Source organism: Phyllobates terribilis, unplaced genomic scaffold (genome assembly GCF_046119375.1).
Source record: "Phyllobates terribilis strain yellow unplaced genomic scaffold, ASM4611937v1 Scaffold_9__5_contigs__length_417890890, whole genome shotgun sequence".
NCBI lineage: Eukaryota > Metazoa > Chordata > Amphibia > Anura > Dendrobatidae > Phyllobates > Phyllobates terribilis.
Genome location: NW_027362769.1, coordinates 83,024,149 through 83,051,453, shown reverse-complemented (window position 1 = coordinate 83,051,453; position 27,305 = coordinate 83,024,149). Strand labels below are relative to the sequence as shown.

Here is a 27,305-nt window from a genome sequence, read left to right as displayed (position 1 = left end):
TTGGGCCTCTCTGGCTAGGCCCTCCTCCTGAGCAGAGCTCCTGCTCCTCTCACTGTCCTCCTCTGACTGAACTCTCCTCAGAACTCTCTCTAGAATGTTCCACCCTCTCTTCTATATCACTTCTTACTGAGCTCCCTTGAACTTCTTCCTCCACCCACACCCACTACATGGTTCCCCCTACTTTGGTTCCCCCCCACTGCAGCCAGGGACAGGGCTCAGCGGGGAAGCGACGCATCTTGCCCCTCCTGCTGGTCTGGAGTAGTGTAGTGTTGGATTCAGGTGTTAGGGTCCCGGGCAGTACTCCTTCCTTACCGGAGAGTGAGATACCACACCTCTGGGTGAGATGCAGTACCTCTGTGGCGACTGAACCCTCAGGGGGCACCACACATGCATACCAACTCATACTGCAGTTCATTTTTTTTGGATAAGTTTCAGGTTTCTGAGGATAGTACAGGTAAGGTTGTGGCCTCCCTTTCTTTGAGCTGGACATTACATTTATATAGCTTCCCATTTCCTGGGTATCCATTCGGGACCCTTATTCACACTGACGTCGCTTTGACACATGGTAAGGTTTTAATTCTAGAAGTTAGGACCATCCAGATTGTGGTACACCTTTATGCTGGTGGGATGGATTTTACACTTTTTTTTTTTTAAATCAAAAACAGTGTGTTCTAAGTACCCTATGTTATTTATATGCACTATTGCCTTTACTTATTTATTACAGCAGGGTATATTTTAATTTTGTTTTTGTCTTAGGTTTTTTTCTTTTCCTAAGTAAAAGGATGATGAATATAATAAGGCGAACAGAAAGACCGTGAGACTGCAGGAGCAGGACTCTTCCTTACCTTATCTCTCAAATGGTGTTCTGCTGCCTCAATGTTCAAAGGATCATCAAAATTTAATAGGTCCTAAAGGAATAGAGAAAATATTTCACAAAGAGGAAGAGATCAGACACAAAATAGCGTTGTATATTGCTTGTGCATAGACACGCTTTCCGTTTTTGGCAATGGCTTCTGCTAAATTGTCAAGCGAGGGTCAGATTTTACATTACAAATTGTTCCCTGCTGTAAACTTGCTGCAGATGGTTATGCAGAGAAGCCCATTACCACTTGTTTCTGACATGAGATGATAACAACATGCTGCTGCGAGGAACAATATCACTGCACATCTCATAAACAGACATGAAATGAAGACATAAGAGCTGCCGTTATTATATACACATGCCATACAGGAGTGAGATCACATCCAGACCAGGTAATGTGGAACTACAGGTGCAGGGCAGAACTATCACTTTGACATCACTTAGCACCGTATATTCCTTTTTCTGCAAATGATTCATTAGACTATGTGCACACGTTCAGTATTTACTGAAGAATCTGCTGCAAATACTACAGTGCTTGTAGAAAAAAAGCAGTGTTTTTTTTGGGTGCATTTTTTGATGCATTTTATTCCCTTTCATTTAAATGGTTAAAAACTAGTGACGAGCGAGCATGATTGTTACTCAGATTTACGAGCATGCTCAGGTGTTTTCTGAGTATCTTCGGCGTGCTCGAATGTTATGTTTGAGTCACTGTGTGTATGATTTGCGACTGCTGACAGCTTTAATACATGTGAGGAATGCCTGTTTGTTAGGCATTCCTCACATGCATTAACGCTGTCAAACAGTTGCAAATCATGCACACACAGTGACTCAAACATAACATTCGAGCACGCCGCAAATACTCGGCGAGCATGGGTTAACAGAACATGCTCGCTTATCACTATTAAAAATGCTTCAATAATGCTGAAAGAATTGACAAGCTGCATATTTGAAACTGCTTCAAATCTGCAAGAAAAAAATAAAATAAGCAGCCATTGCATGACATTTCAGAAATTTCATTCACTTTGCTGGTACAGTAAAAAGATCAATTTTTTTTCTCAAGTCAAAAAAAACAAAGTGTGGACATATCCTAAATAAAGGTCTTCTAACACTTTTCTGCACTTGCTGCTGAATTAAAGTGCAGAAGATTCTGGAAATTGGTCATAATTGTTGCAGAATGTCTTCCCCACCTGAAATTCTTTTTTTAAGCAGTTGAAAACCCTGTGCAATAATTCCTTTCATACGATTATACCAGAAAGAAAATGTAACATCAACTGATCTTCACTGTCCTTTTAAAGGAATAGAGGAATCCAAGTTATCTGTAAACAGAAAGATTGTGAGGGAATATTTAGCTAACATAAATGAGTTCAAGTCTCCAGGTCCAGATGAATTACACCCCAGAGTACTGAAGGAGATCGTAGAAGAAATTTTAGAACCACTCTCCATAATCTTTGAAAATTCTTGGAGAACAGGAGAAGTCCCAGAAGACTGGAGAAGAGCAAATGTTGTTCCTATCTTCAAAAAGGGGAAGAAGGTGGACCCAGGGAACTATAGGCCGGTGAGTCTGACTTCTATACCAGGAAAGATCTTTGAACAAATTATTAAACAACATGTATGTAAGTACATGGATAAGAATGAAGTGATTAACCAGAGTCAGCATGGGTTTGTAACTAACAAGTCATGTCAGACTAACTTAATTTCCTTCTATGACAGAATCACTGACTGGGTGGATCAGGGAAATGCTGTAGATATAGTATATCTTGACTTCAGCAAAGCATTTGACAAAGTATCTCACACCATCCTTATTGAAAAAAATGACCAAGTATGCAATGGACCAGGCAACTGTTAGGTGGATTCATAACTGGCTTAGTGATCGGACTCAAAGGGTGGTTGTAAATGGCTTCACATCCAGCTGGATGAATGTCTCAAGTGGGGTACCACAGGGCTCCGTCCTGGGACCTGTATTGTTCAACATCTTTATCAATGATTTAGATGAAGGAATTGAGGGTAAACTGATTAAATTTGCTGATGACACAAAGCTAGGAGGGATAGCTAATACTAGAGAAGAGAGAGAGGATTCAAAAAGACCTAAATAAACTGGAGCAGTGGGCAGCAACCAACAGAATGGTTTTTAACAGGGAAAAATGCAAAGTACTACATCTGGGCAATAAAAATGAAAAAAGCATATACAGAATGGGAGGAATAGAGCTAAGCAACAGTACATGTGAAAAAGACTTAGGTATACTAATAGATCATAGACTGAACATGAGTCAACAGTGTGATGCAGCAGCAAAAAAAGGCAAATACAATTCTGGGATGTATTAACAGAAGCATACAGTCTAGATCACGTGAAGTCATTATCGGTCTTTACTCCTCTTTGGTCAGACCTCATCTGGAATACTGTGTACAGTTTTGGGCACCACATTTTAAAAAAGACAGACAAACTGGAGCAAGTTCAGAGAAGAGCGACCAGAATGGTGACTGGTCTGCAAACCATGTCCTATGAGGAACGGTTGCAGGATTTGGGAATGTTTAGCTTGCAAAAAAGAAGACTGAGAGGAGACTTAATAGTTGTCTACAAATATGTCAAGGGCTGTCACATTGTAGAAGGATCATCTTTATTCTCATTTGCACAAGGAAAGACTAGAAGCAATGGGATGAAACTAAATGGGAGGAGACACAGATTAGATATTAGAAAAAACTTTTTGACAGTTAGGGTGATTAATGAGTGGAACAGGCTGCCACGAGAGGTGGTGAGTTCCCCTTCAATGGACGTCTTCAAACAGAGGCTGGACAGACATCTGTCTGAGATGATCTAGTGAATCCTGCTTTGAGCAGGGGGTTGGACCAGATGACCCAGGAGGTCCCTTCCAACTCTACCATTCTATGATTCTATGATTCTATGATTAGAAAAATGGTTTTCTTTTATTGGTATTCTACTACTACTCTTAGTAATAATAAAAATTCAATTATCAACAAGTTGGCCAACTGTGCATTGCACCAAGTTTGAAATTATTTTGATGATTTCTTAGCCTATTTAGTGTTTTATCCTATGTATACCCCCTTATCTGGTCTATAGGAAAAGCAACCAGTTCAATGGACCTTTTGGTGTTCATATATGTAGCACTCCTTGAGAAAGCCAAGGGCGAAAAGTACGTCGGAGTCCCGGGGTCTTGCCTTATATGCGGTTCTTCTCTTTTATGGTACGTTCCCTAATTGATCTGTGCAGTTCATCTACCTTATAATTATCTACTTATTAATCCACTTAAATATGTGACATATAGCGGCTACATCTCAATTTACATATTAATACTCTATTGAGAACAAAACAGTTTCTTTTTATTAACCCCTTCCACATACATGGAACATACCGTGCATGTTGTTCTAATACATTTGTCGAGAACGTTACAATTTCTATGTGGCTTACCCCCCACAATTTTAATGTTTTTAATTTTATCGATAAAATACAGACGTTGGGAGCACGGAATATTCATGCTCCTTAATAGCGGCACACAGTGTATCAGCAGCGCGGCTCCTGCTGCTGCCGGGCGATCGCGTGTGCCCGCTATTAAAGGGCATGAATATTCACCCCCTCTCCACGCCCATGCTCCACGCTGCGGCTACGCTGTGTGCCGGCTATTAAGGAGCATGAAGTCACTGCTCCCCACGCACACAGTCCCGACGTGGGGAGCAGTGTCTTCCGGCAGCTGATCTCTCCTTGTGAGCCGCGCATGGCAGGGACGTCATGCGCGGCTCACATGTAGAGATCAGTGCGGGCAGACAGGATGCAGCGCTGGAGGAGAGAGAAGAAAGGTGAGTAGGAGTGTTTATTTTTTTTATGTGCAGCCTGATGGGGATTAGTGGGACCATGCATACCAGGATAAGGATGAGGGGGGCCATGCATACCAGGATAAGGATGAGGGGTGCCATGCATACCAGGATAAGGATGAGGGGTGCCATGCATACCAGGATAAGGATGAGGGGTGCCATGCATACCAAGATAAGGATGAGGGGTGCCATGCATACCAGGACAGGGATGAGGGGTGCCATGCATACCAGGATAGGGATGAGCGGTGCCATGCATACCAGGACAGGGATGAGGGGTGCCATGCATACCAGGATAGGGATGAGGGGTGCTATGCATACCAGGATAAGGATGCGGGGTGCCATGGATATCAGGATGGAGGGGTGCCATGCATATCAGGAAGGGGGGGCATTTCTACCAGGATGGGGAATATTATCAGAATTGGGGGACATTACCCCTATTCCAGTGTCAGCAGCAGACCAGCTCCCCCTTACCAGTGCATCATGACCACATTTTTTGCTTACATTTTTTTTCTATTTTCCTCCTCTAAAACCTAGGTGCGTCTTATGGTCCGGTGCATCTTATAGTCCAAAAAATACGGTATGCTGGTGGTTCAACTTTAGTAAAGGAACACTTAGCAACATGAATGTCTGGTTCAATCCCCAGAATTACATTTGGCTTCTACTAGAAATAGAAAATGCTATCATGTCACCTCAACCTCCAGACTGATGTTTCTGGTTGAACACATGATCGTAATACAGACACAGTCAAACACATATCAGTCCATATGGTCAGTCATACTTGTTCTACCTGGCCATAAATGTTCAGTGATACGAGGTGACAAATGAATCAACGATTTATCTGACAATATTCTTTCAATGAAAAATTGTTCATAGACAGATGATCTTACTTTGAATGAGAGATTTTTGGCTCAACCATTGGTGGAAAAAAAAAATCATAGAAGGCCAAGCTCATTTCAAACTATGGCAGTCTCATCAAATGGCCAAAAGAATTGTTCATTCTTAAGTTTTTACATGAAAACGATCAGTTTAATTCCCATCAAAGTTTTTATCTGCTTCATTAATTGCAGTCATCATATTATATGGCACTGTGTACGGACAATTGCTAATTTTGCCTTTCTACCCAGCCAATTTTTCTTTTTTCTCTGCGCTATGTAGAAACAAGAAGTCTCTTGCCCCTCCCTGTATGAATCATTCCCCTCTTCAACTCCTGACCCAGCTGCTCCCTCCTCCCCCCACCAAAGACTTTTGCAGTGATTGACTTGTGCAGAGATAATTAACCTCCTGTTTCTACAGGATTCAGCTAGTCAGTTTTTAATCATGTGATGTCATAGGCCTAATGGAAAACAGAAGAATTAGCTGGGTAGAAAGGCAAAAAAAAAATTTTAAGTACACAGTGCTACATAATATGGTGACTGCAATATATTAAAAGGCTAAAAACTTTGATGGGAGTTCTTCTTTAATGTGTATGGGAACCTTTAGTCAAACCTCTAAGGGGCCCTATAGATAGCACTAGGCCGAACAATGGTTTGATTGATCGTCCGGCCGAGAGCTAGCTCTCTTGACTCCTTCAAGCACAGGAGCGATCACTCTGCCGGGCACTCGTGTTCTCGACAGAGGACCTGCTGCCAGACTTCTCTGGAGGCTTATCTCATCGAGAACAATAAGATCGGCAGTCCAAAATCAACAGGCCGGGTTCATATCTCCTCCGAAATTATCTGTATATGTGGACCTTTAGATCAGTATATAGTCTGCAGTGCATTAGTCATCTCCATACATTAACAAATATGAGGACCACTATTCCATATTCCTTAGGCGTTTATATGATGGTGAAGGGAATTTTACCACCCTTTTCAAACTACTTAACTTTTACAGTACTTACCCATATAAGTCTATGAACCATTATATACGGACTTCTGCGATTGCTCCTTTAAGTCGATCTCTTGACTATTATTGTCTTTAGACCATGGCTTCAGAGAGCCTCCCTTCCCGACCATCTACCTTACCAGTAGAAACACTAGTACATGTGCTGGTTCTGCTCTCCATAATTAATATATAAATCAGAAGAGTGAGACATTTATCATAATATAGCTGTACTTACTGTAAACAAGGAGTTCAATCCCCATACAACATCCTGCAAATAAAATAAGAAAAAAAAAAAAGAGAAAGATATCAGCAATAGATGGCCAACTCGTTTATTTGCAGGTAATATGGTTTTACTTATCAGGAGCAGAGCCCCAGGATACGGAAATGTGCGTGTGGTAGTGTCGGAGAACATCATGTACTGCAAAGTATCGAGCAATGGAAAGAGCAGTGTTTAAAATACAAATTAAAGCCTGTGTAGACACTGCAGGGAATAATAGATTATTATCGGATTTTACCGTCATAAGGTAGAGGGAAAATGGGTGTTGATCACATGGGGCATCTGAGAATGGAAGACAGAGATAACAGATATGGATCCTGGCAGAAGCGACAGAATGAGATGGCTGCTGTATACAGCGGCTTGTCATCCGGCAGGAGAATAAACAACATGGGCTTTGAATACTGCATTTTAAAAAGTGAAGCACGACATCTTAACTGAGCCACCAAATCATTCTGCTATTATTTCAGTTGTTGACAACTTTTGAAATCGGCATTATGGCGGTAAATAAAGCTATAGTCTCAGTTGCCGATTATTATGGTTCTATATATTGTTATATTTGCACTTAGATCAAGTCTCTTATTCATGATTGATTTCTTTTAAATTTGTACCTGTCATGTCAAGTGATTTTTCTGAATCCGCCATACACTTGACAAATAAACAACACTTTCTGGCCATTATACAGCGGGTGAAATAAGTACTGAATACGTCACTAATTTTCTAAGTAAATATATTTCTATAGACGCTATTGACATGAAATTCTCACCAGATGTCGGTAACACCACATCCAATCCACACAGGCAACAAAAAAAAAAAATCACACAATAGATGTCCATAAATTAAGTGTAATAATGAGAGGGGGAAAAAGTATTGAATACACGAAGAAAGAGGTGCAAAAAGTCATGGAAAGTCATAACACCAGCTGAAATCGGTAATTATAAAACAATCCTTCCACTTAGTGAAAAATAATATCAGCTGATTCAACTGGTATAAACAGGTGTCTCATTACCAAGGTGCCACACAAGAAACATCTCATGATGGGTAAAACCAGAGAGCTGTCTCAAGACCTTCACAACCTTATTGTCGCAAAACATACTGATGGCATTGGTTATACAAAATTTTCTAAACTACTGAAGGTTCCAGTGAGTATTGTTGGAACCATAATCTACAAGTGGAAAGAACATTGTTTCACCATAAATCGGCCACGACCAGGAGCTCCCCACAAGATTTCGGACAGAAGAGTGAAAAGAATTATTAGAAGAGTTGTCTAAGAACCAAGGACCACCTGTGGAGAGCTATAGAAAAATCTGGAATCAGCATATACAAATGTTTCAAAGAAGTAAGCACCATCATTACGTAAGACTCCATTGCTGAACAAAAAGCATATTCAAGAATGTTTAAAGTTTACTCAACAACATTTAGACATGCCTGTGCAATAATGGGGGAATATAGTTTGGTCAGATGAGACCAAAATTGAACACTTTGGATGCCATAATACACACCATGTTTGGTGGCCAAAAAGCACTGCATATCACCCACAAAACACCAAACCAACAGTGAAGTTTGGAGGTGAGAACATTATGGTGTGGTTCTGTTTTTCAGCATACGGCACTAGCAAACTTCACATGATTGAAGGAAGGATGAATCAACAAATCACCAGGACATTCTTGATAAAAATGTGCTGCCATCTAGCACGATGATGAAAATGAAACAAGGGTGGACATTTCAGCAAGGTAAAGAAAGATTCCAAAACACAGCCAAGGAAACTCTTAATTGGTTTCAGAGAAATAAACTAAAGCTGCTAGAATGACCCAGCCAATCACCTGACCTGAATCCAATAGAAAATTTATGGAAGGAACCCATGGAGCCTTCAGGATTGGTTTGTGTGGAAGAATGGCACAAAATCACACCTGGGCAATACATGCAACTAGTTTCTCCAAAAAGGAGGAGTCTTGAAGCTTTCATCACCAACCAAGGCTTTTGTACAATGTATATGAAGTATTCTATTAAGTATAGAATTACATACATTTCAAAAAGCGTGTTCAATACTTTTTTCCTGTGCCATTTCTCATTTTTACACATAATCTATGGACATCTATTGTTCAATTTCTTAGCCTGTGTGGATTGAATAGGTTGTTACCGACATCTGGTGAGAATTTCATGTTAATAGCACCTTTAGAAATATATTTACTTAGAAAATTGGTGACGTGTTCAATACTTATTTTACCGGCTATATGACTGCATTTTCACCAATTTTCCTCTCTACAGGCTCCATCTCTAATTTTTAGTTCTTGCTTAGCTAGTGGGTGGAGACTAGCGGCTATGATGTCTCCCATATAAATTATATAGAGAAATAAGATATTCCTGCTCTCCTGTCTTTGGTTTGCACACGTTTAAAAGAAGATGCAGCATAGAGAACTTCAAGCAGCAAAAACTGAGCTGTGTAGATGTGATTCCAGACCTTCTGTGAGGATAAAACATAAGCAGAAGCAAAACTTTGCGCAACTGCTTCTTTGCTCTCCCTTCCTAGGTCATTGTTTATTAACTAGTTAACGACCTATAAAATACATATTTTCATCAGATCATTAGACATAGTATGAAGCCAGCTCAGGAGCTGAGCTTGCTTCATACACAACAGATACCTGCTCTGTTACATATCTGGCATCTGCCTGCAGCTACAGTGACCGGAGAGTGCTCCAATGGCTTTACTTTAACCACTTAAAGCTGCGTGCCCACTATGCGTTTTTCAAGCGTTTTTGCCGCAGAATTTAAGCATCGAAAACGCTTAAAAAACTTGGTAATACGTGCCCCATGGTCCCCAATGATAATCCGCATGTGATGTGCACATGCTGAGGAAATTTCCGCTGCGGATTATCATTGCTGGAAAAATACGCAGCATGTCCATTCATTTTGCGGACACACAGGGTAATTGCCGCTATTGGCTTGCATTGAAACGCTTGATATCTGCATCACTACATGTGCACACGCGGATATGAAGCGATTCAATGTGCGGATGGTACCCGGGTCTGGAGAAGAGGAGACTCTCCTCCAGACCCGGGTACCATGGTACCTGTAAAAAAAAAAGAATTTAAAATAAAAAATAAAGATTATACTTACCCTTCTGATGTCCCCCGGCCTCCTCAGCGATGCATCCGGTCTCTTGTACAGCTCATGGTGGTGTGAGGATTTGACATGACATCATTTAGTCATGTGACAGATCACGCAACCGCTGACGTCGGCGGTCAAGTGACCTGTCACATGACTCAATGACGTAATGGTAGGTCCTTTTACACAACCGCGAGACACCGGACGCATCGGAGAAGGTGACCGCGGGCCATCGGAAGGTGAGCATATGTTTATTTTTTATTTTTCACCATTCTTATTCTTTTTCCATTATTACTTGGTCACACTATATAAATCCATGACGTTTGCATGGATTTATATAGTGTGACCAAGTTGTCAAGCACTTTTCCACGTGATGCTAAAATCGCTTGGAAAAGCGCTTGATAACCCGCATGCGGAAATGCATGCAAAAACGCTTGACAAACGCTTCTACCTGGTGGGAAAAATGCATGTAAAATCCGCATGCGTTTTTCCTGCCAGGGAGAAGCGGAAAAAGTATGCAGCATTTCTGCATCGTGGGCACTTAGCCTAAAGGTGTTTTCCCATGAACAAAGTACATTTTAATTAATAGATGTTAGAATAAAAATAAGTTCCACAATTGGAAATGTTAAAAAAATGTCCCTGTGCTGAGATAATCTTATAAATGTGCCCCTGCTGTGTACTGTGTAATGGCTGCGTCTGACCGTACAGGAACATGGTCTGATCATACCACATCTCCTGGGCAGGGGAGGAAGCAAAAGAGTATACAGACATTACAGGATGGGATCACAGCTGATTCTTTCTGTGAGGTAAAATAAGTTTTTAAACAGGCAGTGAAATGTGTTTCCTTAAAGAAACCAGCAGCTGTGATCCCATCCTGTAATGTCTGTATACTCTTTTGCATCCTCCCCTGCCCAGGAGATGTGGTATTGTCAGACCACGTTCCTGCACGGTCAGACACAGCCATTACACAGTACACAGCAGGGGCACATTTATAAGATTATCTCAGCACAGGGACATTTTTTAAACACAAATTGTGAAACTTATTTTTTCCCCCAGATCTATTGATTAAAGTGTACTTTGTTCATGGGAAAACACCTTTAAATGATGCCGTCAATCTCTGACAGCAGCATAAAAATTATGCTATTGCCGATGCATATAAATACCGGCTCCCACTGGCCCCAAGTGACGCCATCATGCGGAACCAATGGATTACCATTACTGCTGTAGACTCTCCTAATAGCCATCTTGGTCCTCCTGAGCTCTGTAGGAGAACTGCAATTTTACTGTATACTATAATAATGCTACGATATTGCAGTATATATTGTCAGTGATCAAACAATTGCAGGTTTAAATCCCCTAAGAGGACTAAAAAATAAAAAAAAAATAAAAACTTTTTTAAAATATAAGTTTACATCACTTTTCTTTCTTTAAAAATAAAAAACTAAAACGAAAATTAAAATATAAATATATTTGGTATAATCAAGTCCGAAAAACTCCGATAAGTAAAATTATCTAAACTGTATGTTATTTATGTTGCCAGGTCATGAATGAACTCCTATAAAAACAAAACCCAAAAATCAATGGCGGAATTATTTGTTTTTGCTGCTATGCAACTGTGAACAGCCTTAGAGGGGCTGTCTCATGTTCTTCAGGAGGAGCGCACTGCTCCCCAACCTATTGGCATCCTGCTTGTGTGTCACGCACAGTGTGGGACAGACCAAGTACAAAGAAAGACCACAAAGGGATGAGGGGAAGGGAGCCCAGACATTAGGGAAAGGGGGAGTGGAGACCCCTAGGCAGATCTAATAACATCCTGCCTCCCCTACAATCCCTATATTGGTTCCACAGCAAGGACCGAGCAGGAAATCTAAGCCCTGTATATCTTTAGAGCTTGGCCCTGAATAGGGAGGGGGAGGGGATGAGCACTTGTCAGTCCTCACTATAAACTAAAGACAACAAGGGAGACAAACAAAAGGGGATAAACTTCGCTCGAGCATACTCCAGAGAGATAACACCAAACGTTCTCCAAACGCACCAGAGAGGAAGAAAGCAGACTTCTAAAAGCTCCAAGCCTTCACAAGGGAACATGTGAATATCACCGGCGATCTCCTGCAGCAAACTGACAGTTTTTAACTCCCATGCAAGGGTGTGTCAATTAACAACAGAAGGGAGGTAGCTGCTGGGTCCTAAAGGCAGAAAGGTTAAGAAGGCGTCTGCAATGCCAGGCGCAGCGACATTCTACAAACAGATCCAGAGCGACTGTCTGTTACACCTGACACACCCATGACACTGTGTGAGGGAAGGGAGCACATGTGCTTCTGCGCAGCAGTTCAGACCCGTGACACTGTCAGAATGCTCACCCAAATTGTACGCGCTCTATTGCCGCTATGTGGTGCATCTTTTTCTCGGCAGTGACAGAGGAGCGCAGTGGTACTGAACCTGGCCAGAATCCTGGCAAGCTTCAGAGTAGTCCTTATAAGCTCTATTGGAAAGACACTAATTTACTGCAGTGGTGGTTGGCAGCCTAGGCAATAAGCCGTAACTCGAATGAAAAAATCACTCCGTTGTTAAGAATGGCGAGGATTTTTAAGTAATTTGCAAAGTTGTTTGTTTTTACAAGCAAGTTTTATCACGTTTATACTTGGGTAAAATTGTGATGCATAAACCTGAGAACCTATATATAAATTCTTGTGGATTTTACTCTCTTCCTAATACAATGAAACGCTTTGATCATACTGATAAGACTATAGTGACATCTAATGCCTTTCACAGATCTTTGGTACAACTACTAACATCTGCACAAAATGATTGACTTAAACTATTTCATGGCAATTAGTCCTTTGAGAAATAATTAAATGAGGAGAAAAGGTCACAAGGGGAATGAGAGGTATTGATAAAATTAAGCAGGATGATTGTGTTTTAGTAGCAGAAGCGGCTTTCTTATGCATGCAGCCATCCATCACACGTCAGCTGGACCAGTCCTCGTGCTCACTGATCTACCAGCGTATAGGACTTAATTACATCATCTAACACAGTGATACCAAGAATAGACCTGATAATATACTCAACCTTATACTATAAAACACCAGATACCCAAAACTGTGCAATCTGCAGCAAGTAGTCTGAAAACCAAGAAAGGAAAGAAAAGAAAGATCGCTGGTACACAAGGATTACTGAGAAATATCAGAAACAAAATGGGTCCTATTGTAGGTCTCTATAAGGCAAAACAGTATTAACAAATACACTGCTCAAAAAAATAAAGGGAACACTTAAACAGCAGAATATAACTCCAAGTAAATCAAACTTCTGTGAAATCAAACTGTCCACTTAGGAAGAAACATTGATTGACAATCAATTTCACATGCTGTTGTGCAAACGGAATAGACAATAGATGGAAATTATTGGCAATTATCAAGACACCTTCAATAAAGGAGTGGTTCTGCAGGTGGGGACCACGGACCACATCTCAGCACCAATGCTTTCTGGCTGATGTTTTGGTCACATTTGAATGTTGGTTGTGCTTTCACACTCGTGGCAGCATAAGACAGACTCTACAACCCACAGAAGTTGCTCAGGTAGTGCAGCTCATCCAAGATGGCACATCAATATGAGCTGTGGCAAGAAGGTTTGCTGTTTCTGTCAGCGTAGTGTCCAGAGGCTGGAGGAGCTACCAGGAGACAGGCCAGTACACCAGGAGACGTGGAGGGGGCCGTAGGAGGGCAACAACCCAGCAGCAGGACCGTTACCTCTGCCTTTGTGCAAGGAGAAACAGGAGGGGCACTGCCAGAGCCCTGCAAAATGACCTCCAGCAGGCCACAAATGTGCATGTGTCTGCACAAACTGATAGAAACCAACTCCATGAGGGTGGTATGAGGGCCCGACGTCCACAGATGGGGGTTGTGCTTACAGCCCAACACCATGCAGGACACTTGCCATTTGCCACAGAACACCAGGATTGGCAAAGTCGCAACTGGCACCCTGTGCTATTCACAGATGAAAGCAGGTTCACACTGAGCACATGTGACAGACGTGATAGAGTCTGGAGACGCCGTGGAGAGTGATCTGCTGCCTGCAACATCCTTCAGCATGACCGGTTTGGCAGTGGGTCAGTAATGGTGTGGGGTGGCATTTCTTTGGAAGGCCGCACAGCCCTCCATGTGCTCACCAGAGGTAGCCTGACTGCCATTAGGTATCGAGATGAGATCGTCAGACCCCTTGTGAGACTATATGCTGGTGCGTGGACCCTTGGTTCCTCCTAATGCAGGACAATGCCAGACCTCATGTGGCTGGAGTGTGTCAGCAGTTACTGCAAGATGAAGGCATTGAAGCTATGGACTGGCCAGCCCGTTCCCCAGACCTGAATCCGATTGAGCACATCTGGGGACATCATGTCTCGCTCCATCCACCAACGTCACTTTGCACCACAGACTGTCCAGGAGTTGGCGGATGCTTTAGTCCAGGTCTGGGAGGAGATTCCACAGGAGACCATCCGCAACCTCATCAGGAGCATGCCCAGGCGTTGTAGGGAGGTCATACAGGCACGTGGAGGCCACACACAATACTGAGCCTCATTTTGACTTGTTTTAAGGACATTACATCAAAGTTGGATCAGCCTGTAGTGTGTGTTTCCACTTTAATTTTGGGGGTGACTCCAAATCCAGGCCTCCTTTGGTTAATAAATTTAATTTCCATTGATGATTTTTGAGTGATTTTGTTGTCAGCACATTCAACTTTGTACAGAACAAAGTATTCAATGAGAATATTTCATTCATTCAGATCTAGGATGTGTTATTTGAGTGTTCCCTTTAATTTTTTGAGCAGTGTATAACAATATGGCCAGGTCCACATAAGCACTAAAATAGCAATATATAAAGGGTAACAGCTTCAATTGAGTCGGCAGAGCTCCTATAACTCGTCAACTATATCTGAAGCTTTCTTGAAGCTCTTCTTATACCAGCACTCAAAAATATATGATTCCCCCTATAGCCACTATTGGAAGTATTAGGGCTTACAAGGGTTTCACATTTTCGACAACATGTAATTAATATATGCTGACAATGTCTGCAACATTCTAATATAAAGTGAGGACTTAAAGAAGTTGACTTCAATATTTTTTTTAATTGATGACCTATCCTTAAAATGTAGAAATATAGTATAGTTTTTCTGATTCGCTTAGTCTCTTTCCTCATGTGCAGGCATTGCAGGACCTTAGGTATCCATGGTTACAACCACTAACAACTAGCTAACTGTCACCTAAGGTCCTGCAATGTCTTCACATGGAGTAAGTGACATTGTGAATCAGAAAAACTAAACTACATTTCTAACTGAAGGTATTTGCTAATATTATTACTATTATACCTACTACGTATTGGGATAGAATCTTAGAGATGGGAATATCCCTTTAAGGCACCGGTAACCGCTGATAGGTGGTGCCAACCCTTTTAAGTGACTTTTGTGCTATTTTTCATAAAGAAAAAAAATGAAAAAATAAGGCAATGTTGGGGCACTTTATTTTTAATGCTACTCTTGCCACTTCTCAAAGAAGGCAGTGGGGTTTAACAGAGGGAGCAGGGTCTCCTAATGCGATCACCAGGGGACACAGCCCGTGGAAATGAGGAGCGGCACCAGTCCGAGAGGTAATCAAAACTGTATGCATACGTTGCATTTTTGTCACAAAACCTGACCGGTTTCCTGATTCCAGCAAAGTGAATGAGAATCCTGATGTCTCATACACAGTTGCTTATTTGTGATTTGCAGATTTGGAGCAGATCTAAATCTGCAAAATGTCAATTCTTTCAAAGTTTTTGCTGCAGATTTCACCCATACTAATGAGTGGGGAAAAATATGCAACAAAAATGCATAAAAAACGCTGCAAAAATGCAAGTATTTTACTCTGCGTTTTTCCTGCCAAGAGATGCAAAAATGGTGCAGAAATTTCTGAACCAAATATTTAACGTGCACTTACCCTAAATTTTGCTTTTCTTGTTTTGGTGGACCACCTAAAGTTCAAGTTACCCTTGGAATTAGCATGAGTTACAATACAAATCTAAACCTACTTACAGCAGATGTAGGTTTACTTTTCTAGTGTACAAACCATCAAAGATGCTACAAGTCTACTAAAAAGGACCTATGCGTCTTCATAAGTTTATAAACTCAGTCCAATTTACTCTGGACCAACACCAGCATATGAAACACCAGTCTTAAATTGTGTTTAACACGCGTCTTTTATTATTTTCTCTGCCTGTTTTGAGTGATTAAAAACTTTCTGAATATGAAAAAAGATAAGTTTCCATTCACTGAGAGCTTGGATAAGATTCAGAAAATTGTGAGGAATGAAATTGTTCTACAGCGACCATGTAATACTCCATAAATATGGGAACGACGTAGTTTTCATCTTTCACCGACCCAAACCAGCTCACTGACCAGGGTTCTCAGTCAGTTAAAGCACCAATCTAGAGTTTGGCTATGTGCCCACGATGCAGAAATGCTCCAGATTTTTTCCTGAGCTTTTCGGCATCTCCCTGGCAGAAAAAACGCATGCGGATTGTACATGTGGATTGTACATGCGGATTGTACATGCGTTTTTCCTGCCAGGGACATGCGGATGTGAAGCGTTCTTCACATGCATTTCCGCATGCGGGCTGTCAAGGGCTTTCCAAGCGATTTTAGCATCAATTGAAAAGTGCTTGGTCACACTATATAAATCCATGCAACCGGCATGGATTTATATAGTGTGACCTAAAGAATGGTTAAAAATAAAAAAAATAAATCTATACTTACCTTCTGATGGCCCCCGCAGTCTTGCTTCGCTCCGTCCTGGCTGCCGGCAGATTGCGGTACACTGCACTGAAGGACCTGTCGTCACATGACTAAATGACGTCAGCGCAGGTCCTTCAGTCCACTGCAATCTGCCAGCAAGGGAGGACGAGCGCAGCGGGGGGCCGTCAGAAGGTAAATATAATATTTATTTTTATTTTATTATTTTTTTCACAGGTTCTATGGTACCCGGGTCCGGAGGAGAGTCTCCTCTCCTCTAGACCTGCGTACCATCCGCACATTGGAACGCGTGGAATGCGCATCTACATATGCAGTGATGCGTAATCCATGCGTTTCAATGCAAGTCAATAGCGGCGAAAACGCAGCGCTTCCGCAAAATAATTGGTAGTGCTGCGTTTTTTCCCGCAATGATAATCCGCAGCGGAAATTTCTGCAGCATGTGCACAGCACATGCAGATTATCCTTGGGGGACATGGCAGGCCTTCTACCATGCGGTTTTTAAGCGTTTATGCAGCGTTTTTGCCGCTGCAGAAACGCTTAAAAAATGCACCGTGGGCACACAGCCTTTTTTGGGGTTGTTTGAGCGCTGAAGTGGCGCTTTAAATGTAAGTCCCCTGCCCCTGTTCTTATACTCCCCTTCCGCCAGCTTCACGTTTTACCGACGCCACTCCTGATCGGTAGTCAGAAGTTATGTCACAAGAGCGCAATGCAAATCTATGATTGCCAGAACGAGACCAGATCAAGGCTCTCGTAGAGATGTATTGAAAAGTGACCTCCGCGCCGCTCCATGAAACACTAAAACTGCAGGCAGGTCACTTTTCGCTGGAGACAGACTGGAGCGACGATGGGAAAGGAAGAAGTTGGGGGCAGGTGTGTATAAGACAGAGGCTGGGGAATTATATTTAAAGCACCACTCCAGGGGTGCAATAAAAAACTCTGGAGTGGTGCTTTAATGATATTCCTTCTCCAATTGTGTGAGCCTAAATTCAGTCACCTACTGTAGAGCAGTGCAATGTGGCAGCTCAGATGACAGCTACAGTAAATCGGTGAACACAGCGGGTTTTCCTTCAATGAAAACCTGCTTAAGTAAAAAAAATATTGCACTTCAAAGTGTGAATGGGATCTTAATTATCAACTGAACATGCAGTAAAATATATCTATTGAAAAGTGCAGACTTTTCACTGTGTAATTCACCATTAGACAGTTAAATTGTATAGAACTTATTTTAGATAAGGAATTGCGGATTTGCTTCTCGGGAATATTCCTGGATTGGCATTTTAGAGGAAAATGTTTTTGCTTGCCTAAAAGGAAACTGATTAACATTACCATCAAGACAAATGAAATCTGCAACAATAAAAGCAAAACTCCAAAGGCAAGCCGCGTTCAGAAATTACCATAACAGCAATGCCTATTTGTGCAGACCAATTTTAGTCTGAAGGTTCTTGTTCAATAGTGGATAATGTCTGACTTCTCTATTCAGCAGATTCCAAATGAGCTCAGTCTTGTGGGACGAGAGCAAGGGTCTAACTACGATGGATTCAGAAATCATATTTTTACTACTAAAGCCTATGAGAGATGGCACCTTCCTACAGTACAGACCAAAAGTTCGGACACACCTTCTCATTGAAAGATTTTTCTGTATTTTCATGACTATGAAAATTGTACATTCACACTGAAGGCATCAAAACTATGGATTAACACATGTGGAATTATATAGTTAACAAAAAAGTGTGAAACAACTGAAAATATGTCTTATATTCTAGGTTCTTCAAAGTAGCCACCTTTTGCTTTGATGACTGCTTTGCACACTCTTGGCATTCTCTTGATGAGCTTCAAGAGGTAGTCAGAAAAATCTTTAAATGAGAAGGTGTGTCCAAACTTTTGGTCTGCACTGTATGTCTGCAGCAGAACAGGCTGTAATCATGGTCCTACATACAGGAGAATAGCGCAAGCTTCTAGCTAACATAGTTTTGAAAATATCTGCCCCAAAAATTCCCATCGCAGACAGGGTTTTCATTAGTTTGCATCCATCTTTGCAGCAAAAGGAGAGCTCCTGTGCTATATAACATTATTTCAAACTTTTATTATGAAGGAACAGAGCATGCATTTTCGCATTGTTTCTGAAATGGCATATTTCCCAATGACAGCCATTATTTCTCAGAAATTGCAGTAGTGTCTAGGGTTGTCATCTGTGCACCAACCAGCAGTGGTATAGACAGGAACGTTACACAAGACGCAGCAGATTTATGGCCTTTTTGCATTAAAGCAGCACTCACATCAAAGTTTTCATCCCCTTAATATATTGCAGTCATCATATTATACAGCACTGTGTACTTACAATTGCTCATTTTGCCTTTCTACCCAGTTAATTCTTCTGTTTTCCTTCAGGTCTATGAAAAACACACAAGCTGAATCCTTCTAAGCGCTATGTAGAAACAGGAGGTAAATTTTCCCTGTATGAGTCATGAGTCAATGCAAAAGTCAATGGCAGGGGGGGAGAAGCGGGGCAGCTGGGTCAGGAGTTGGAGAGGAATGATAAATAGAGGGACAAGAGACTTTCTGTTTCTACATAGAGCAAAGAAAAAAGAAGAATTAGCTGGGTAGAAAGGCAAAATGAGCAATTGTAAGTGCACAGTGCCATATAATATGATGACTGCAATATATTAATAGGATAAAAACTTTGATTGGAGTGCTTCTTTAAGTTAGAGGAATAGATAGGCAGGCAGAGGAGTCCCCTGTCACACAGTTTAATGGTCCAAATAGCCCCTTCAGACAGGAAGAGACCAGGAATTCTAGTGCTACCTATTGGGGGGGTAACAAATCTAATGGTCGATATTGACTATTTAAAACGTCTTGTCACATGACTTAGGATAAGAAGCCAAACCATAAATTCCATTTCCAGAAACGTGTTTTGGGGTGTTTGCTCCTCATCAGTGCAAAGGAGGAAATAACAGGTTTGGCTGGGTGAGAGGCATCTGATAGGGTGCCTAAGGGGGTAAAATTACTCCTGGTTATTACCCTGATAATGATTGCTGATCCTGCTCCTACTGTACACACGACAAACTGAAAATTAATTTCTGCAAAACAGAACGTAAAATGATGCCTATACGGATGTCGACTAGTCCTCAGAAATGATGGAATCACAAATTGTAATAACCTAACACAAAAGGACAATTCAAGGCCTGCCTTTGATTTTTTCTTTATGAACGGCTCTTTATTGAGTCATTGATGGTGTATACGGTGCCAAGTACAGAAATAAAAGGTAGATTAAACGCCAAAAACCTTAATTATCCCCCATTCTCAGCAATTTGTGCCATTACTAGAATCCTTACTGATTGTTCGTCTGTGTGAGAGCGTGTCGATTCTTTCAAAGACTTCAAACAGATGTGAAAAAATGAATATATTATTTTTCTGCTCTATTGTCCTGATAGACATAAAAAATACGAGGAAAAAGAAAGGGTAGAACAGTATCCTCGGGAAATATTACCTCTACAAAGCCTTTTGTCTGTGCTTGTAGCAGAAAAGAAATGTCAGGTAGCCACCATACTCCCTGTAATTGCAGCCTTGTTTCAAGGACTTTCGATTACGGACAATCTGAAAATAATTGCGAGCGTTGCTTATTGAGCAACTAAAAGGTCAGCTCTGCGGCCAGGACCCTTCACCTGACAAAGCCATGCAAAAATACACTTACATGCAGCTTTTTTTTTAAAGTCAACCAAATAAAGAAGACATAAGTCAAGACTAAGACTAAGACAACCTATCAAGACCCCACATTCAAGATAAGCCAAATTGCCTAAAAGAATAGGAGAAAGCTGTAACTTCATACAAAACTAAACATTAATACTTGATTACAACTCAAGTCTTTAGACTGGAGGTATATAATTCAGTCCAAAATAGATAAGTGGAGGAGTAAGATGCGCCAAATGTATTAAGAGGCACAAAAGTCTATAAGAAATTAGACACATCTTTGGTTGTCCGGTAGGCAACACTTGAAATATATCAAAATAATGTGAAGTAGGGGAAAAAGGAAAAATCATGATTAAATCACGATTAAGAGCGTTTTTGCTCATAGACCAGACATCTGGAAGCCTACGGTCATGATTTTAATTTACCCCATTTTTTTAATGTTTATCCCAATTGTCATGGAGGAAAATTTAAATCTACAAAGAAATCTCCAGCGAGGAGACATATCACCCTCACATTAAACATATGGAATTAATTATAACTGGGGAAGTGAGAGAGCTGACACTTCAACTTTCATTGAAGTAGGGACCTCCTGCAGTGACCAGAGCTCTGGGATTTATTTATTCAGAGACAGAGAAGTACACTTCCAAGGCAAGAGCGTCCTCTGTTCAAAGCACAAGTCCCAGATTTTTTGGAGCCAGTGATGAAAATTGGGGTTTGCGTCAATCCAATATTTATGGGAGATATATTTTCAGCATTGTAGTGAAGGCACGAATATAACGCATTCACCCACATCACCGTAAGGCCATTCTAACCCTTCCAACTTAATATTGGTCTGATGGATGATGCTATCCATGCCATGTTTCACCTCTATAGAAAGGTAAAATCAGAATAGGAAACATGACGACAATATCTACGGCCCTAGGACCTTCAGAGGCAATGATATCCTGAAAGTTAGAGATCTCATCAAATTCTAACAGACCTAGCACATCTCACAACCAGCCACCGTATAAGCTCGACAAGGGGAGGTATGTGGACATAACCCTTACCTAATAAAAAGAAGGATTTGGGTTTTTATATGTCAATCCTGGAAGGTACAGCTCGCTGTGGGTTCTGTCCGTTTTCCTAAGGAGTACCTCCCTCCTCTAAGCTCGGAGCCATTTCTGTGGCAACAGGTTTAGTAATTTTCTTTTGTAATCCCTTTTATCCTATGTAATTGTGTATAACGTATGGTTTTGTTCCCATTTAGTATCATCTTCGCATATTTTTTTTTTATATACACTACCTACTTTTCAGGATTAAATATATAAAATGTTATCGAGCTGTTCCTCTTACTCTGTAAACTGCATCCCTGAAGCCATATGCTATCTATAACAGGTGTCCAATCAGCTTGAATAAACGATTGGTGGTGGCAGCTAGTAATTTTGTTATTGTGGAGTTGGCAGTGACCATATGGGGGTATATATATATTCCATGCGTTGGAATCAGAAGTGTATATACCATATACTCACTGTGAGTTTCCCAATAACCAGCCTCGTAGTGGAAGCAGCAGCGGCCTCGCCCATCACTTGTCAGTCAATTGTGTAATTATTTTGAGGATTGGAGGCAGCAGAGTTGCGTCATCTCCTCGGTGTTACCCATGACACTAATACATGTGAAGTTTTTGATTTTTTTGTTCTGATCTAGTGGCTGCTGGATGTACACCCTTTTCTAAATTTAAAATAAATGACTGCTGTGGGCATGTGAAGATTTTTCTGATAATTTTTGCCAACTTATGTAAATTGTAATGAATCTGTTTGACCACATTAGGCTGCGCCCCATGCTAAACATTCTTCTCCCTTTTTCACTGTTGAAAAAAATAAGAATGACGCTTTAGGTAAGAGGCACAGGTGATATAAAACTAGTCCCGGCTGCCCTTACATCCTGAATTCAGACTTGGCTGAGCAGGTATGTGAAGAGTAAACGGGAATATGAGATCATCTGAAATTTTACTTTATGATTTATTACATCCACTAACCAAGGTGTGATGTGTTTGTTAAATGGGCTAAAGTACACAGACATTCTCATAGGCCGCTTTTCTTCTTAGTGATCCAGACATGGGTACATCATCACAGGATTATGTCACATGCCTGAAATATCTGTATTAAAGCTTCCCAGGTGTTTTAAAGAGATAAGAATAATCATTTATGGAAATTAGAATGAACAAAAAATATATACCAATAAAAAACTAAAAACAGATCAAAGAAAAACATCAATATCTAGTTTTAATAAAAAAATATATAAGGGGTGCATAGAGGCTATATACACATCATATACTTACAGTATGGGCAGATATTGTAAAAAAAAAACACTCTTCACATGTTACTTAAAGGGTTAATCCCATCTTCTAAGATCACCATATTTGTAAAATGCTTGTAAAAGCAGGAAGCTTTGCAGATCACTTTTTTTTATTTTTATTAAGGCTATGTGCAAACTGTGCGTTTTTTCCACGCAGAGATGCACCAAAAACGCTAGGAAATCTGTGTGCCAGCTAAAGCAATGACTTTCCTGAAGTGCTGTGCACATGATCAGGACTTTTCCTGTCCGGATTGTCATTGCGTTTAAATCTGCAGCATGTAATTTTTTTGTGCGTTTCTGCAGCGTTTTTCACCCATAGACTTGAATAGAGTCAGTAAAATCCGCAGCAAAAATGCAGTTATAAAAATATATGCAGATTTGCTGCGTATTTGACTGACTCAATTCAACCGAATGAGTCAAAAACGTGACAAAGAATTGCCCGTGGGAAACTAGTCCTCCCATCATCCGACTGCCGCTCCCGTTGACAATAGCGGGATCAAGCACAGCTGAGGGGAGAAGTAGTCTCCTCAGCCAGCGTCTGTGCGCTGTGAAAAAAAAAAAAAAGTTAAAATAAATCGATAAAATAAAATACTTTATTCTCACCTGTCTGCGGTCATCTCGATGTCCCACAGCGATCCAATCACCCGGCAATATACTGACAGGAGCGCGATCGCTCCCAGCAGTGTACATCTCTGTGCTGCTGGGATTCAGTTCACCGGAGTTCATCAGCTGAAGATCATCTGAGAGCTCCGATGCCCTCTCACTTACGGTATCGGTGCTATGTGAGGATTTTCCCAAGCAACACAGTAAGTGAGGGCACCGGAGATTTCAGCTGATCTTCAGCTGGTAAACTCAGCCCCAGCAGCTCAACGCTATACAGTGATTATACTCCTGTCAGTATATGCAGTGTCTTCTACAACAGTCACATCAGTGACCGTTACCGGAGACGGGGGCTTCGGGATTAGGCGAGTATACACGGTTTTAATTCTTTTTAAATAAAAGATTAAAACAGCGTGGACTTTTTAAAAAAAATACTTTATTCTGGCCGTGTTTTTATTTAAAAAACGTCAAAAACCTTACTACGGGGTTAGTAATGGGCTTCATGTCAGCCACCAATACAGGGCTGACATGAACCCCCAACCCTATTAGCCCACTTGCAACCGCTATACGGCAGTGGGAAGAGCGGAGGCCAAGCGCATCTTAAGGATGCGCCAGTTCTGGGGTTGCTGAGGGATGATATTTTTAGCCTCTGAGAGGGCTAGTATCCATGGCCCCTTCCTTGGCTATTAATATCAGCCTGCAGCTGTCTGCCTAGCCTTTGCTGGTTAGGTTTTATAGTGGGGCCCCATGTACATTTTTTTCTGGGGCTCCCCCTATATTCTAGCCAGTAAAGGCTAAGCAAACAGTTGTGGCCTGTTATTAATAGCCAGGGAACATTTCTGGCTAATGGCCCCTTCCCCAGGTACTAATATCAGCTCCCAGAGGTCGGCTTTCCATCTGCTGGTTATGAAAATCACGCGAGAGCCCACACTATTATTTTTTTTTAATTTTAGGCTATGTGCCCACATTCTGGACACAGCATATTTTTGATGCGTCCAAAACACTGCGTTCTATTAACCCCTTACTGGCCTGGGGCGTATTACTCCGCCCCAGGCCATCACCCCTGGTTCAGTGAGGGCTCCGGCGGTGAGCCCGCACTGAACCGGGGACATGTCAGCTGATTGTTACAGCCGACATGTGTCCACAACAGCCGCGGGTGGAATCGCGATCCACCGGCAGCTGTTAACATGTTAAATGCCGCTGTCAATCTGACAGCATTTAATATCGCCGCGCCAGAAGCGCGGCATTAGCCCCGCCCATCGGTGACCCCGTCACGTGATCGCGGGTCACCGATGGGTGGTCATGACAACCCTGGGTCTGCAGCAGACTCCAGTGGTTGTAATATAAAGATTACTATGAGCGCCACCTAGTGGTCAGTTCTCATAGTACATGAGCATTTCTGCTACATAGAGGTGATCTGCTCATAACGGCTATGTAGCAGAGGCGATCAGACAGTTGCATGCCACAAGTTTAAAAAAAAATGTTTTTAAAAATATAAAAAAAAATTAAAAAAATCTAAAAAGTTTAAAATCACCCCCCTTTTGCCCCATTCAAAACAAAATAAAAAATAAACTACACATACACATATTAGGTACCGCCTCATTCAGAATACCTGGATCTAGCAATAAAAAAAAATAATTAATCCGATCAGTAAACGGCATAACGAGAAAAAAATATCCAAACGCCAGAATTAAGTTTTTTTGGTCGCTGCAACATTGCAATAAAATGCAATAACGGGCGATCAAAACATCGTATCTACCCCAAAATGGTATCAATAAAAAAGCCAGCCCGGCGTGCAAAAAATAAGCCCTCACCCGGCCCCAGATCCCGAAAAATGGAGACGCTACGGGTCTCGGAAAAATGCACCATTTTTTAAATTTTTTTTTTTTTTTTTAGCAAACTTTGGATTTTTTTTTCACTACTTAAATAAAAAAGAACCTATACATGTTTGGGGTCTACGAACTCGTAATGACCTGGAGAATAATAATGGCAGGTCAGTTTTAGCATTCAGTGAATGTGGAAAGAAACCAAAACAAAAAACAACTGTGGAACTGCATTTTTTTTTGCAATTTCACTGCACTTGGAATTTGTTTCCCGTTTTCCAGTACAGAATATGGTAAAACTAGTAATGGCGTTTAAAAGTACAACTCATCCCGCAAAAAATAAGCCCTCACATGGCCATATTGGCCAAAAAATAAAAACACTATGGCTCTAGGAACAAGGGGAACAAAAAACGAAAATGCAAAAACGGAAAATCCAAAGGTCGCGAAGGGGTTAAACACAGATAGATCCACATGTGTTCACTGAACCAATGTGGATTTAAAGCATTCAATAAATCCATTGAATTCGAAAATACGCTGCGTCCAAAGTGTTGTTAGTTGCTGATCGGGGGGACGTAGAGGCCAACGAAACAGCTGTGAGCTGTAATTAATAGCCAGGAAACATGTTTGCCTAATGCCACCTTCCTAAGCTAAAAATAGCAGCTCTCACCTGCCCTAGAAATTACATGAATGGGAATGAATGCTAATGAAATTAGGGTTTACAGGATAAAGAATCGCTGACCCCAAACCCTTTGTTTAGTGATGAAGAGGTGTCAACCAAACACGAGGGCTGTGGAGTCGGTAAGCAAAACCTCCGACTCCTCAAATTCCATGTCACCGACTCAGACTCCTTCATACTTGGCTCATGTTTAAGTGATAAATTTACGGTAGCACAGATTCATCTCAGCTAAAAGTCTAGACCCTTAGATCAGGAACGCACATTTTTTCTGCACCGTTTCCGCTGCCAAGAGATGCAGAAACCTTGTAGAAATTTCTGCAATCAAATCCTGAACGAGCGCACATACCCTAAAAGTTAGTTCCATTCTCTCTCTAGCCTTAGTTCTATTATTTATTGTTCATTGCTCGTTGCCTAGGAGTCTGCCCACTGCTGCCGTCTAGGAGCGGTGGCCGAGTTTGCAAGGTGCTTACAAGCACTTTCCTAATGAGGTTGTAATCACTGCTTAGAGACTGGATGATGGGTTCACTGATGCGCACTTAGCTCCTAACCCCGGTGACATTTCTGTAGCCCCACCAAGTACTCATTCTGAAGAGGCTAAGCAGACATATCTAACAGCATCAGGTCCCACACAGTGATACGCCTGTGGCGCAATGATATTGCTGGCCTGAACTGTCAATCAACAACCAGGAAGTCGGGAGGCTGCTGAGCGGTATCAACAACCAGGAAGTCGGGAGGCTGCTGAGCGGTATGCTCCTGAATAATGTAGATGAAACAAGTACCCTCATCTAAGTTTTTAGCCTCTTAATATATTGCAGTCATCATATTATATAGCACTGTGCACTTACAATTGCTCATTTTGCCTTTCTACCCAGCTAATTCTTCTATTTTCTTTGCTCTATGTAGAAACAGGAAGTAACTTGTCGCTCCCAACTCCTTGCCATAGACTTTTAAAGTGACTCATGGCTTGTACAGAGAAAATTGACCTCCTATTTCTACATAGAGCTTAGAAGGATTCAGTTAGTCAGTTTATAATCACGTGATGTTATAGACCTAATGGAAAAGAGGAGAATTAACTGGTTGGAAAAGCAGAATGAGCAATTGTAAGTACACAGTGCTAAATAATATGAGGATTCCAATATATTAAGTGGATACAATTTTTGATGGGAGCGAGTCTTTTAAACAAACTGCTAGAGTATACGCAACTCATTCAGAAGTTGTCTGTGTGTTATGTCCAATATGAGGGATTATTTATGAAACCGGCCTGGATTCTGCTGGACGGGTATCATATGACTAATATTAGAAACCTGGTCATAACCTAATGATATCAGTTGGACAGTTGTGGAGACTAATACGGCACAACATTTCTGTAACCACGCAAGTTATTGTGGGATTTATACTTTTATTACAGAGAAAAACTGATCTGAAAAAGAAATAAAATCATTCTGTATCCAAATGACAATCTGGCAATATGATAGCTTC

General features: G+C 41.3%; 1 protein-coding gene across 3 annotated transcripts in view; it reads right to left on the bottom strand.

Annotated features, from left to right (window-relative positions):
* The window catches only part of UBE2F (ubiquitin conjugating enzyme E2 F (putative)), a 241,232-nt gene that overhangs the window by 30,955 nt on the left and 182,972 nt on the right, over positions 1–27,305 (bottom strand). For 2 of the 3 annotated variants that reach the window (XM_073646656.1, XM_073646655.1), the window contains exons 8-9: positions 6,786–6,818; positions 846–908 (exon numbers count right to left, since the gene is read on the bottom strand). In XM_073646656.1, the coding sequence (XP_073502757.1) occupies positions 846–908; positions 6,786–6,818 (96 nt within the window). The remainder of the gene's footprint in view (positions 1–845; positions 909–6,785; positions 6,819–27,305) is intronic. The other variant, XM_073646657.1, reaches the window with a different exon arrangement.